Below are 13,900 nucleotides of genomic sequence, written 5' to 3' on the forward strand. Positions count from 1 at the left end.
GCAGCGACTCTACCGCTGCACTATCGTGTGGTAATGGAGATCATTTTATTTTTCCTCATGGCCTTGAGTCTATTGGCATGGATTGCAAATTGGTTTAAAGACAGGGAACACAGAGTAGGAACTAATTATTCTTTCTTGGATGTCAAAATGTCATGATAGGGCACTGCATGAATCAGGCTGGGGGGGGGGGGGGGGGGGGGGGGTCAACTATGTGTAATACACATCAATGTTTTAAGTGAAGAAATCAAACGTAATGTGTCAACATCACAGTCAGATATCACAGAAACAGGCCCTTTGACCCGAACAGTGAAAGGCCTGGGTAGAGTGGATGTGGAGAGGATGCTTCCACTAGTGGGAGAGTCGAGGACCAGAGGCCAGGGTCTCAGAATAAAAGGACGTACCTTTAGAAAGGAGATTAATCTGTGGCAATGACTCCACAGATTCACCACCCTCTAACTAAAGAAATTTCTTCTCATCGATTGGGACATAGAAACCTAGAAATTAGGTGCAGGAGTAGGCCATTCGGCCCTTCGAGCCTGCACCGCCATTCAATATGATGATGGCTGATCATCCAACAGTATCCCATCCCTGCCGTCTCTCCATACCCCCTGACCTCTTTAGCCACAAGGGCCACATCTAACTCCCTCTTAAATATAGAGAATGAACTGGCCTCAACTACCTTCTGTGGCAGAGAATTCCACAGATTCACCACTCTCTGTGTAAAAAATGATTTTCTCATCTCGGTCCTAAAAGATTTCCCCCTTATCCTTAAACTGTGACCCCTAGTTCTGGACTTCCCCAACATCGGGAACAATCTTCCTGCATCTAGCCTGTCCCACCCCTTAAGAATTTTGTAAGTTTCTATAAGATCCCCCCTCAATCTTCTAAATTCTAGCGAGTACAAGCCAAGTCTATCCAGTCTTTTTCATATGAAAGTCCTGCCATCCCAAGAATCAGTCTGGTGAACCTTCTCTGCACTCCCTCTATGGCAAGAATGTCTTTCCTCAGATTAGGAGACCAAAACTGTACGCAATACTCCAGGTGTGGTCTCACCAAGACCCTGTACAACTGCAGTAGAACCTCCCTGCTCTTGTACTCAAACCCTTTTGCTATGAATGCTAACATACCATTTGCTTTCTTCACTGCCTGCTGCACCTACATTCCTACTCTAAATGACTGGTGTACCATGACACCCAGGTCTCGTTGCATCTCCCCTTTTCCTAATCGGCCGCCATTCAGATAATAGTCTACTTTCCTGTTTTTGCCACCAAAGTGGATAACCTCACATTTATCCACATTATACTGCATCTGCCATGTATTTGCCCACTCACCCAACTTATCCAAGTCACCTTGCAGCCTCCTAGCATCCTCCTCACAGCTAACACTGCCCCCCAGCTTCGTGTCATCCGCAAACTTGGAGATGTTGCCTTCAATTCCCACATCCAGATCATTAATATATATTGTAAATAGCTGGGGTCCCAGCACTGGGCCTTGCGGTACCCCACTAGTCACTGCCTGCCATTGTGAAAAGGACCCGTTTACTCCTACTCTTTGCTTCCTGTTTGCCAGTCAGTTCTCTATCCACATCAATACTGAACCCCCGTGTGATTTAGGTTTGCATACTAATCTCTTATGTGGGACCTTGTTGAAAGCCTTCTGGAAGTCCAGATAGGGGCCGGGGTGGGGGGTGGGGTGATTGTATACACGTGATGGATGTGGCCCACCACCCACTCACAGATGTGCATCCCGGCCCCTATGCAGTACATCATTGCCCACCCCTGGCCAAAGCTAACTGACCTTGGGAAGATGGTGTTGAGCATCGATACACAAAAACAAAGATAATTCTCCCAGCAGCAGCCAATATAACAAAGTAGTGTGTGTTGTGTGATTGTATTTTTCCTACCGCTTTGCTGGGGTCGTTGCCATCTGTCCTCTGTTTTAGCTCCAATGTCCTAGAAACTAGATCATTCCCCAAAGCTGTATTCAGTCTCGGCATCTTGTATCCTGAAACAAAATAGAAACCGTAAGTTAGAATAATCAAACCGGTCAGATTACCCACCAACCACAAACTATTTAAAGATGTTGATAGAATAATATTTTATTGAGCATGGAACCAGGCTCCTTTAGATTTGCTGAGTTCTGGCCAATAAACCTCTAGCTGGTGCAGAATTGCTAGCTCTGTATTTTTCCAGTTTCACATCCTATACACGTGGGGTAATTTACAGAAGCCAATTAACCTACACATCTGTAAGAAGGAACTGCAGATGATAGTTTATACCCCGACAATAGACACAAAATGCTGGAGTAACTCAGCGGGGTCACACGACAATCCTGAGGAAAAGGAATAGGTGACGTTTCAGGTCGAGACCCTTCATCTGCACGTCTTTGAAATGTGGGGACGGGAGAACCCGGAGAACACACGGGTCACAGGACTAAAGTACAAACTCTGCACATGGTCGGGGTGGAACCCGGGTCTCTGGCGCTGCGAGGCAGTAACTCTACCGCTGCGCTGCTGTACATCCTTTAATATACATCCTTCTCCCCTCTCCCATCAGGCAAGAGGTACAGAAGTGTGAAAACGCACACCTCCAGATTCAGGGACAGTTTCTTCCCAGCTGTTATCAGGGATCTGAACCATCCTACCACAACCAGAGAGCAGTGCTGAACTACTATCTACCTCTTTGGTGACCCTCAGACTATCCTCGATCGGACTTTGCTGGCTTTACCTTGCACTTGTCGTTTATCAACACACTGTGAATGGATCGATTGTAATCATGTATTGTCTTTCCGCTGACTGGTTAGCACGCAACAAAAGCTTTTCACTGTACCTCGGTACACGTGACAATAAACTAAACTGAACTAAACTGTAATTTTGAATAAATTTAACACTACAGTAGTGTAATTTCACACCACTGTCTTGCATGTCCTCGTATTAAATCCTTTGAGTGTTCAAACAATATGATATGTCATTGTGTTTGGCTACACTGGGGCCAATTTAGAATCACAACGCTCCTGCATCAACTAATTACAAGCCATCAACTGCTACCTTTGGGGACCAATGTAAAGGCCCTGTACCACTGTACGAGTTTACCCAAGAGCTCTCCCGAGTTAAAAAAAAATCAAACTCGTGGTAAGTACGTAGAATGTACGTAGCGGGTACGTCGGAGCTCGTGGATGTCTCGTAGCGGCTCGTAACGCTAACGGCAGGTACTCGGGAAACGCGGAAACTCGTGAAGTTGTTTCAACAGGGTGAAAAATTTCCAAGAGTAAAAAAAATACTGGTGATGAGGCACCACGAGTTTGATTTTTTTAAAACTCGGGAGAGCTCTTGGGTGAACTCGCATCGTGGGACAGGGCCTTAAGTTTCCATACAATAAAGGCGTTGATAAAGAATAGAATAGAATAGTTTCTTTATTGTCATTGTAACATGAACCATGTACAACGAAATTTAAAATGTCAGCCAGTCAGTGCAGCATTCAAACATTTCTAAAAGCTAACGATACATACAAGGTAAAATATTAAAGATAAACAACTAAATAAATATCACGGACAAAGCACGCATACACACCCAACCCTCCATCCTTCTGTCGATTCCACAGTGTACCACAGTCCCTTAGTCTGTATCGCCCCTGCGTTCCTTGGCGGCTACATTTAGTGCTTTTATAGCAGTGGGGTAAAAACTGTTTTTTAGTCTATTTGTCCTTGTCCTTGTAGATCTGTACCGTCTGCCTGACGGCAACAGTTCAAACAGGGAGTGTCCGGGGTGGGAAATGTCCTTTATGATATTCTGGGATTTTTTGGTGCAGCGGGAACTGTGTAAGTCCTCCAAGGTAAGGAGAGGGCAGCCGACAATCCTCTGGGCGTTGTCAATGGCCCTCTGGAGCGCTTTCCTCTGAGCCGCTGTGCAGCTGGTGTACCACACGCATACACAGTATGTTAGTATGCTCTCAATGGAGCACCGATAAAAGGACAGCAGCAGCCTCTGAGTGATGTTATTCTTCCTGAGCACCCTCAGGAAGTGCAGTCTCTGCTGGACCTTTTCAGCAGCGCAGTGGTGTTCACGCTCCACGTCAGGTCCTCCTCAATGTGGATTCCCAGGAAGCGGAAATCCGCCACCCTCTCCACACAGTCCCCTCTGATAGTCAATGGTACCATGTCCGTTTTGTTCTTCCTGAAGTCTATTATTACTTCCTTCGTCTTTGAGGTGTTGAGGAGCAGGTTATTTTCTTCACACCACACTGTCAGCTGCTCCACCTCATCCCGGTAGGCGTACTCGTCCCCCCCGGAGATGAGTCCCACCACCGTAGGGTCATCCGCAAATTTGACAATGGTGTTGCTGTGGTGGGCGGGGGTGCAGTCATGTGTGTAGATGGTGTAGAGCAGGGGGCTCAGTACGCAGCCCTGTGGAGAGCCGGTACTGAGGCTGAGGGCCGTGGATGTATGATGGCCCACTCTGACTCTCTGGCTGCGACCCGACAGGAAGCTATTTATCCACGTACAGGTGGAGTGTGGAAGTCCCAAGTCCCCCAGTTTGTCCACCAGTTTGTGGGGAAGGATGGTATTAAAAGCAGAGCTGTAGTCCACAAAGAGCATCCGCACGTAGCTCCCCCGCTGCTCCAGGTGAGACAGTGCAGCATGGAGAGCTGTGGCTACAGCGTCCTCTGTAGATCTATTTGCTCTGTACGCAAACTGGTGGGGGTCAAAGCTTCGGGGCAGAAGTGATGTGATATGACCCCGGACCAATTTTTCAAAACACTTCATCACCACTGGTGTGAGTGCGACTGGCCGGTAGTCGTTGAGGCTGGAGATGTTGGTTTTTTTGGGCAAGGGGACTATGGTGGAGGACTTCAGACAGGGTGGGACAGTGGACTGGGCCAGAGACTGGTTAAAAATCCTTGTAAAGACTCTAGCCAGCTGGTCTGCGCAGTCCTTCAACACGCGTCCAGAGACGCCGTCAGGACCAGTAGCCTTCCTTGGATTTATAAAGTCAAACATCAGCAGTGTTGGAGGAGCTCAGCGGCTCAGGCAATATCCGAGGAGGAAATAGACAGACGGCGTTTTAATGTCATGAGTGATAGGAGCAGAATTGGGCCATTTGGCCCATCAAGTCTACCCCGCCATTCAATCATGGCTGATCTATCTTTCCCTTCTAATCCCATTCTCCTGCCTGCTCTCCATAACTCCTAACACCCGTACTAATCAACAATCTATCTCTGCCTTACAAACATCCACTGACAGCCTCCGCAGCCTTCTGTGGCAAAGAATTCCACAGATTCACCACCTTCTGACTAAAGAAATTCCTCCTCATCTCCTTCCTAAAAGAACATCCTTTCATTCTGTGACTATGACCTCTGGTCCTAGACTAGGAACAGGTTTGTAGGTTAATCGGTTTCAGGTGAAAAACTCTAAATTGCTCCTAGTTTTTAGCATAGTGCTAGTGTTTGGGGTGATTGCAAGTTGCCGCGGGCTCGGTGGGCCAGAAGGACCTGTTTCTATCCAGTATCTCTAAAATCTACAGTCCAAATCATTGAAGATTGATGCTGGAGAAACTCAAAGGGACAGACAGAATCTCTGGAGAGAAGGAATGGGTGACGTTTCGGGTCAAGACTCTTCTTCAAACTTGTTATTCTGTTTTGAGGCCACAAGCCACATATGTTTAGTACAGATGTACACTGGCACCTTTCTGGGCATGTTTAAAATACACTTTGCTTAGTATGTATTATCTCACATTTAAAAAGAGGTGGCACTCAGTATGCAAGCATCATAAGGGATAATATAATTAGGCCATTCGGCCCATCATGTCTACTCTGCCTTACTCTAATCATGGCTGATCTATCTCTCCCTCCTAACCCCATTCTCCTGCCTTCTCCCCATAATCTCTGACCCCTGTAGTAATTACGAATCTATCTATCTCTGCCTCACAAATATCCATTGACTTGTGGCCTCCACAGCCGTCTGTGGCAAAGAATTCCACAGATTCACCACCCTATGACTAAAGAAATTCCTCCTCATCTCCTTCCTAAAGGAACGTCCTTTAATTCTGAGGCTGTGCCCTCTGGTCCTAGACTCTCCCACTAGTGGAAACATCCTCTCCACATCCACTTTATTCAGGTATTTCACTATTCTGTACGAATTAACGAGGTTCCCTCTCATCCTTCTAAACTCCAGCGAGTACAGGCCCAGTGCCGATGAATGCTCAACATAGATTAACCCACTCATTCCTGGGATCATTCTCGTAAACCTCCTCTGGACCCTCTCCAGAACCGGCACATCCATCCTTCCTCAGATATGGGGCCCAAAATTGCTGACAATATTCCACATGCGGCCTGACCAGCGCCTTATAGAGCCTCAGCATTACATCCCGGTTTTTGCATTCTTGCCTCTTATAATACATGCTAGCATTGCATTTGCCTTCCTTGCTGCTGATTCAACTTGCAAATTAACCTTTTGGCAATTCTTCAGCAGCACTCCCAAGTCCCATTGTACATCCGATTCATAGTCCAACCACAATCAATCTGAAAGCTCCCGGCCGGAAACATCACCTTTCCATGTTCTCAGGAGATGTGCCTGCCCCGCTGAGTTGCTCCAGCACTTTGTGTCTTTTTTAATGTTCGTCAGAGGCCCTGCCTCCTCTCCAGAAGAATGGGTAGGATAATTGTGGTACAAATCTGCGCAGCTGTTAATCTACTCGTCATCTTTGATCAACATAGATTGTTTCTGGATATCGGAATTCCATTAATCTGTTCATCTTTTCTTAATCAGTAGTAGTAGTAGGCCCCTCTCGGTCATGACTGGCCATGGATGATGCATCCAGGTCGGATGCAAGCCTGGGCGATCGATGTCATATGGAGGACAGGCTGTTGCCCATGCAGCACGCCCCCCCTCTCCAAGTCCCTGATCGATCCAAAGGAACAGCAGGGCCGTTACAGTTTGGCACCAGCGCCATCGCAGGAGCTGCCAGAACGAGGTTGTACACAACGACAAACTGCCTTAGGGGCCCCGACTCTGGATTTCGTGAGGTTTACTCCTGGAGCCTTTTCCATGACTGGATATGGTCACAAGGCAGTGGAAGTTTTAAATCAGAGCTTTCCCTCTCCTAGATGGACTGCCTTCCCAGGCTGACGAGCCCCATCTGATCGAGACTCGTGGAGACGGGAGTGTCTACCTTCCCGTGCAGGTCTATAGCACCTGCCCAGTGCCCACAGGTCTATAACACCTGCCCACTGCCCACAGGTCTATAGCACCTGCCCACAGGTCTATAACACCTGCCCACTGCCCACTGGTCTATAGCACCTGCCCACTGCCCACTGGTCTATAACACCTGCCCACTGCCCACAGGTCTATAGACCTGCCCACTGCCCACTGGTCTATAGCACCTGCCCACTGCCCACAGGTCTATAGACCTGCCCACTGCCCACAGGTCTATAGCACCTGCCCACTGCCCACTGGTCTATAGCACCTGCCCACTGCCCACTGGTCTATAACACCTGCCCACTGCCCACTGGTCTATAACACCTGCCCACTGCCCACTGGTCTATAACACCTGCCCACTGCCCACTGGTCTATAGACCTGCCCACTGCCCACTGGTCTATAGCACCTGCCCACTGCCCACAGGTCTATAGCACCTGCCCACTGCCCACAGGTCTATAGCAGGTCTATAGCACCTGGTCTATAACACCTGCCCACTGCCCACAGGTCTATAGCACCTGCCCACTGCCCACTGGTCTATAGCACCTGCCCACTGCCCACAGGTCTATAACACCTGCCCACTGCCCACAGGTCTATAACACCTGCCCACTGCCCACAGGTCTATAACACCTGCCCACTGCCCACAGGTCTATAGCACCTGCCCACAGGTCTATAGCACCTGCCCACTGCCCACAGGTCTATAACACCTGCCCACTGCCCACAGGTCTATAACACCTGCCCACTGGTCTATAGACCTATAGCCCCACTGCCCACAGGTCTATAGACCTGCCCACTGCCCACAGGTCTATAACACCTGCCCACAGGTCTATAGCACCTGCCCACTGCCCACAGGTCTATAACACCTGCCCACTGCCCACAGGTCTATAACACCTGCCCACTGCCCACAGGTCTATAGCACCTGCCCACTGCCCACAGGTCTATAGACCTGCCCACTGCCCACAGGTCTATAGCACCTGCCCCCTGCCCACAGGTCTATAGACCTGCCCACTGCCCACTGCCCACAGGTCTATAGACCTGCCCCCTGCCCACTGCCCAAAAGTCTATCCACCTGCCCACTGCCCACAGGTCTATAACACCTGCCCACTGCCCACAGGGTCTATAGACCTGCCCACTGCCCACAGGTCTATAACACCTGCCCACTGCCCACAGGTCTATGGCACCTGCCCACTGGTCTATAGCACCTGCCCACTGGTCTATAGCACCTGCCCACTGGTCTATAGCACCTGCCCACAGGTCTATAGCACCTGCCCACTGCCCACAGGTCTATAACACCTGCCCACTGCCCACAGGTCTATAACCACCTGCCCACAGGTCTATAACACCTGCCCACTGCCCACTGGTCTATAACCTGCCCACTGCCCACAGGTCTATAGCACCTGCCCACTGCCCACAGGTCTATAACACCTGCCCACTGCCCACAGGTCTATAACACCTGCCCACTGCCCACTGGTCTATAACACCTGCCCACAGGTCTATAACACCTGCCCACTGCCCACTGGTCTATAACACCTGCCCACAGGTCTATAACACCTGCCCACTGCCCACTGGTCTATAGCACCTGCCCACAGGTCTATAACACCTGCCCACAGGTCTATAGCACCTGCCCACTGCCCACTGGTCTATAGCACCTGCCCACTGGTCTATAGCACCTGCCCACTGCCCACTGCTGGTCTATAACACCTGCCCACTGCCCACTGGTCTATAGCACCTGCCCACAGGTCTATAACACCTGCCCACAGGTCTATAGCACCTGCCCACTGCCCACTGGTCTATAGCACCTGCCCACTGGCCACAGGTCTATAGCACCTGCCCACTGCCCACTGGTCTATAGCACCTGCCCACTGCCCACTGGTCTATAGCACCTGCCCACTGGTCTATAGCACCTGCCCACTGCCCACTGGTCTATAGCACCTGCCCACTGCCCACAGGTCTATAGCACCTGCCCACTGCCCACAGGTCTATAACACCTGCCCACTGCCCACTGGTCTATAGCACCTGCCCACTGGTCTATAGCACCTGCCCACTGCCCACATGCCTCTAACCCTGCCCACTGCCCACAGGTCTATAGCACCTGCCCACTGGTCTATAGCACCTGCCCACAGGTCTATAGCACCTGCCCACTGCCCAGATTTAATCAGTGACTTGTTTAAACAGAAGATCAGTCTGAAGCCTCTTCATTGTGGAGATCTTTTCCTCATTGACAAGACAACAATATAAATGCAGGCTGTAGTTATCAACTGTTACATTAATCTATGTTGACACTTCATGAAGGGAAGGGATTGCCTTTCAGGTTTAATCAAAGTCCTTGTCGGCTTTGCTCAGTCAGATGCGAGCGATGTCACACCACACTGTGAAGTTGTCATGGTATCCTGGCCCCGATTCCTGGCTCCATCAGTCAACACCATCAGAAACCCCTCGATCTTGTTTATTGTGTGCGGGAAGTATGTCGGGCACAGAGTAGGGTCCCTGCACGAGACAGAGTGTGACAATGCCGACACATTCGACTGAAGCAGAGAGGTTTCCCAAACGGCAAATGCTTGGCCCGCTGTTTAAATGAGAAAGGTTGCGTTGAAATCGCAGGACGCTCCACAGAGTTATGCAGTGTGACAGAGTCTGTGGAATTCTCTGCCTCAGAGGGCGGTGAGGCCGCTTCTCTGGATACTTTCAAGAGAGAACTAAATAGGGCCCTTAAAGATAGCGGAGTCAGGGGATATGGGGAGAAGGCTGGAACGGGGTACTGATTGGGGATGATCAGCCATGATCACATTGAATGGCGGTGCTGGCTCGAAGGGCCGAATGGCCTCCTCCTGCACCAATTGTCTGTTGTCTATTGACAGGGCGGCACGGTGGCGCAGCGGTAGCGCTACTTCCTCACAGCGCCGGCGACCCGCTTTCGATCCCGACTACGGGCACTGTCTGTATGGAGTCTGTACGTTCTCCCCGTGACCTGCGTGGGTTTTCCCCAGGTGCTCCGGTTTCCTCCCACACTCCAAAGACGTGCAGGTGTGTAGGTTAACTGGCTTGAGCATACCCCACTGATTCCACTCTCCTCCATGCCCTTATCCTTGGTGAATACCTACGAAAGGTATTTGTTTAGTATCGTGCCCACATTCTATGACTCCAAGCATAAATTCCCTCCTTAATCACAGGATGCAGGTGCGATAGTGGTGTCTTAAGCCCTTGTCCCTGTTTAGATCTCCTAAGTAGGACAGGGGGCTTTAGAGGTGTTGTCACACCAGCTTCTCATTTTCACCCTACAAACATCTAACAATGGCCTGTTACCTTTATTATCGTTACGTTTTTGCATCTTTTATACATTGTTCTTTATCTCCCCACATCACCATCTATATCTCTTGTTTCTCTTGCCCCCTAACCAGTCTGAAGAAGGGTCTCGACCCGAAACGTCACCCATTCCTTCCCTTCAGAGATGCTGCCTGTCCCGCTGAGTTACTCCAGCTTTTTGTGTCCATCTTCGGCTTTTACAAAGGTATGGGTACGCGGGGCATGGAGGGGATGTGGACCATATGCAGGCGGAGGAGATGAGTTACGGACATTCTCCTAAACTTCTACAGGTGCACGGTAGAGAGCATTATGACTGGTTGCATCGTGACCTGGTTCGGCAACTTGAACGTCCAGGAGTGAAAAAGACAACATAAAGTAGTGACCACTGCCCAGTCCATCACCGGCTTTGACCTCCCCACCATTGAAGGGATCTATCGTAGTCACTGCCTCAACAACACCACCCTGGCCACACACTCATCTCACCACTGCCATCGGGAAGAAGGTACAGGAGCCTGAAAACTGTAACGTCCAGGTTCAGGAACAGCTTCTTCTCTGCAGCCATCACAACGAATAAGCTCTGAGCTCTGAACTGCAAAAGTATATTATTATTGTGCTTTATTTGTTATTTATTGAACTTTTTATTTTTTTTCTCTTCCCCCGTTATGTACTATGTCTACATATTCACATATTGTGTTGTGCTGCTGCAAGTAAGAATTTCATTGTCCCATCTGGGACATACAACAATAAAACACTCTTGACTCTTGCATTCAGCTTGGCATTGCGTTTGGCACAGACAGGATTGTGCTGTACTAATTGCAAAGTGACCGTGTTAGTATGAAGCTTAAAGATCTATGAGATTGAATAGTTGTCCTCAACTCATGATCCTGGAGGTAACCAGTTTGAACTTGAAGATTACAGCATACTCATAGAGTTAGAGAGCATGGAAACAGGCCCTTCGGCCCAACTCGCCCACACCGGCCAACATGTCCCAGCTACACTAGCCCCACCTACCCGCAGTTGGTCCATATCCCTCCAAACCTGTCCTATCCATGAACCTGTCTATGTTTCTTCAACATTGGGATAGTCCCAGCCTCAACTACCTCCACTGGCAGCTTGTTCCATGCACCCACCACCCTTTGTGTAAAAATGTTACCCCTCAGATTCCTATTAAATCTTTTCCCCTTCACCTTGAACCTATGCCCTCTGGTCCTCGATTCCTCTACTCTGAGCAGGAGTCTCTGTGCTTCTACCCGATCTATTCCTCTCATGATTATATACACCTCTGTATGATCACAGGAATAGAGTCGCAGCCTACTCAACCTCTTCCTGTAGCTCAGACCCTTTAGTCCTGGCAACATCCTTGTAAATCTCTAAGAAGGAACTGCAGACGCTGGAAAATGGAAGGTTTGCAAAAATGCTGGAGAAACTCAGCGGGTGAGGCAGCATCTGTGGAGCGAAGGAATAGGCAACGTTTCGGGTTGAGACCCTTCTTCAGACTGATGTCGGGGGGGGAAGAAGAAAGGAAGAGGCGGAGACAGTGGGCTGTGGGAGAGCTGGGAAGGGGAGGGGAAGAAGGGAGAAAGCAGGGACTACCTGAAATTGGAGAAGTCAATGTTCATACCGCTGGGGTGTGACTCTTGGTACTTTTCTCCTCATTCCACCCATTGTACTTGTGTGTGGCCTGAGTGTATTGAACGCTGCCTATTTACTTTGCACCATAGATGCTGCCTCACCCGCTGAGGTCCTCGTAAATCTCTGTGCCTTTTCCAACTTGACGATATCTGCCCTAAAACATACATGCGTAAAACTTACCCCATTGGCCGGCCAGGTGGACCTTTCCCAGAGACGACGACACCCGTGGAAGAAGAAATGGACTGCCGCTGATAAACGACGATGGCAACAGCAACTTGTCCTCGATAGGGTTCTGTGAGCATATCCTTGCCGTTCTGTTGGCCTGGTCTGTCCTCGTGAATAACTGAGAGCTCTGAAGGCACCTGCTGATTTGCAATGGTGTTATTGTTAGGCGAGTGGTTACACAAGCATCTACAGAGTAGGTTGGTGCAGCTTGGTGCAACCAAGTGGCTCAGCGGTAGAGTTGCTGCCTTACAGCGAATGCAGCGCCAGAGACCCGGGTTCGATCCCGACTACGGGTGCTGTCTGTACGGAGTTTGCACGTTCTCCCCGTGACCTGCGTAGGTTTTCTCTGAGATCTTCGATTTCCTCCCCACACACCAAAGACGTGCAAGTTTGCAGGTTAATTGGTTTGGTATAAATGTAAATTGTGCCTAGTGTGTTAATGTGCTGGTCGGCACGGACTCAGTGGGCCGAAAGGCCTCTTTCCGCGCTGTATCTCTAAACTAAAAAAAACCTATGCGAAAAGTGAGGGTGGAGATAGTTTAAGAAGGAACTGCAGATGTTGGAAAATCGAAGGTAGACAAAAATGCTGGAGAAACTCAGCGGGTGCAGCAGCATCTATGGAGCGAAGGAAATAGGCAACGTTTCGGGTCTCGACTCAACTTCCCCTCCTATTCCTAATCCGACCTTTCTGTTCGGGGACTCCTCCATTGCCAGTGAGTGGCCCAGCGCAGTTGGGCCACACCCTAGACTTTCCCACTAGTGGAAACATCCTCTCCACATCCAGCATCTCGGGATAGAAGGAATGGGTGTAACGGGTATAGCTTGGACCCAATAGCAGCACAGAGTAGTAACACAGGAATGGGTACACCGTACTCACACAGAGGCTCAGGATTGAGCGAGGGTTCCGAAGAGGGGCAGGCAGGAGACGTAGTCGGGGTAGCGGAAGGTCCGGTAACCAGGAGATCCAACACACGAGGCAAACAAACCAGCGAGGGACAGACGAGAGGAGAGTCGAAGCCGGGCAGGAAGTCGAGGAGCTGTTGCAGGGATATACCAAACAGCCCAGGAGAGAGGCAGACAGAAACCAGGAGGTACGGGACGAAGGCCGTGGTCGGGGACAGAAGGCTGAGGTGATATCCGGGAAGACGACGGGACGGACGGAATGGTCAGGGGCAGGCAGGTTCGAATCCGTGTAGTCAGTCAGGAAATCGCTGGAGAGTCTTGCATGAACGCTGAGAACAATCTGGCACTGTGTGAATGGTGAGGAGAGTCTATATACCGGGTTAATTGGTGATCAGAGGCAACTGAGTGCAACAGGTGAGGAGAGTTGGGCTGATGAGAGGGGAGTGGCAGGCAGGCAGGTGAGGAGAAGGAGGGACCGGTGGAAAAGTACCAGGAGGTGAAGTGGATGAGAATGAGGAGAGGGCACACTGTGACAATGGGTGACATTTTGGGTCGAGACCCTTCTACAGATTGAGAGTGAGGGGAGAGGGAGACACAGAGATATGGAAGGGTGAGGAGTGACAAAGAGCTATTAAAGAGGACGATGTT

General features: G+C 49.9%; 1 protein-coding gene across 4 annotated transcripts in view; it reads right to left on the minus strand.

The window, feature by feature from the left end:
- Positions 1 to 13,900, minus strand: part of LOC129695067 (uncharacterized) — a 146,858-nt gene that overhangs the window by 31,888 nt on the left and 101,070 nt on the right. For 3 of the 4 annotated variants that reach the window (XM_055631821.1, XM_055631819.1, XM_055631818.1), the window contains 2 exons: positions 12,305 to 12,489; positions 1,904 to 2,004 (listed from right to left, as the gene is read on the minus strand). In XM_055631821.1, the coding sequence (XP_055487796.1) occupies positions 1,904 to 2,004; positions 12,305 to 12,489 (286 nt within the window). The remainder of the gene's footprint in view (positions 1 to 1,903; positions 2,005 to 12,304; positions 12,490 to 13,900) is intronic. The other variant, XM_055631820.1, reaches the window with a different exon arrangement.

This window comes from Leucoraja erinacea, unplaced genomic scaffold (genome assembly GCF_028641065.1).
Source record: "Leucoraja erinacea ecotype New England unplaced genomic scaffold, Leri_hhj_1 Leri_92S, whole genome shotgun sequence".
NCBI lineage: Eukaryota > Metazoa > Chordata > Chondrichthyes > Rajiformes > Rajidae > Leucoraja > Leucoraja erinaceus.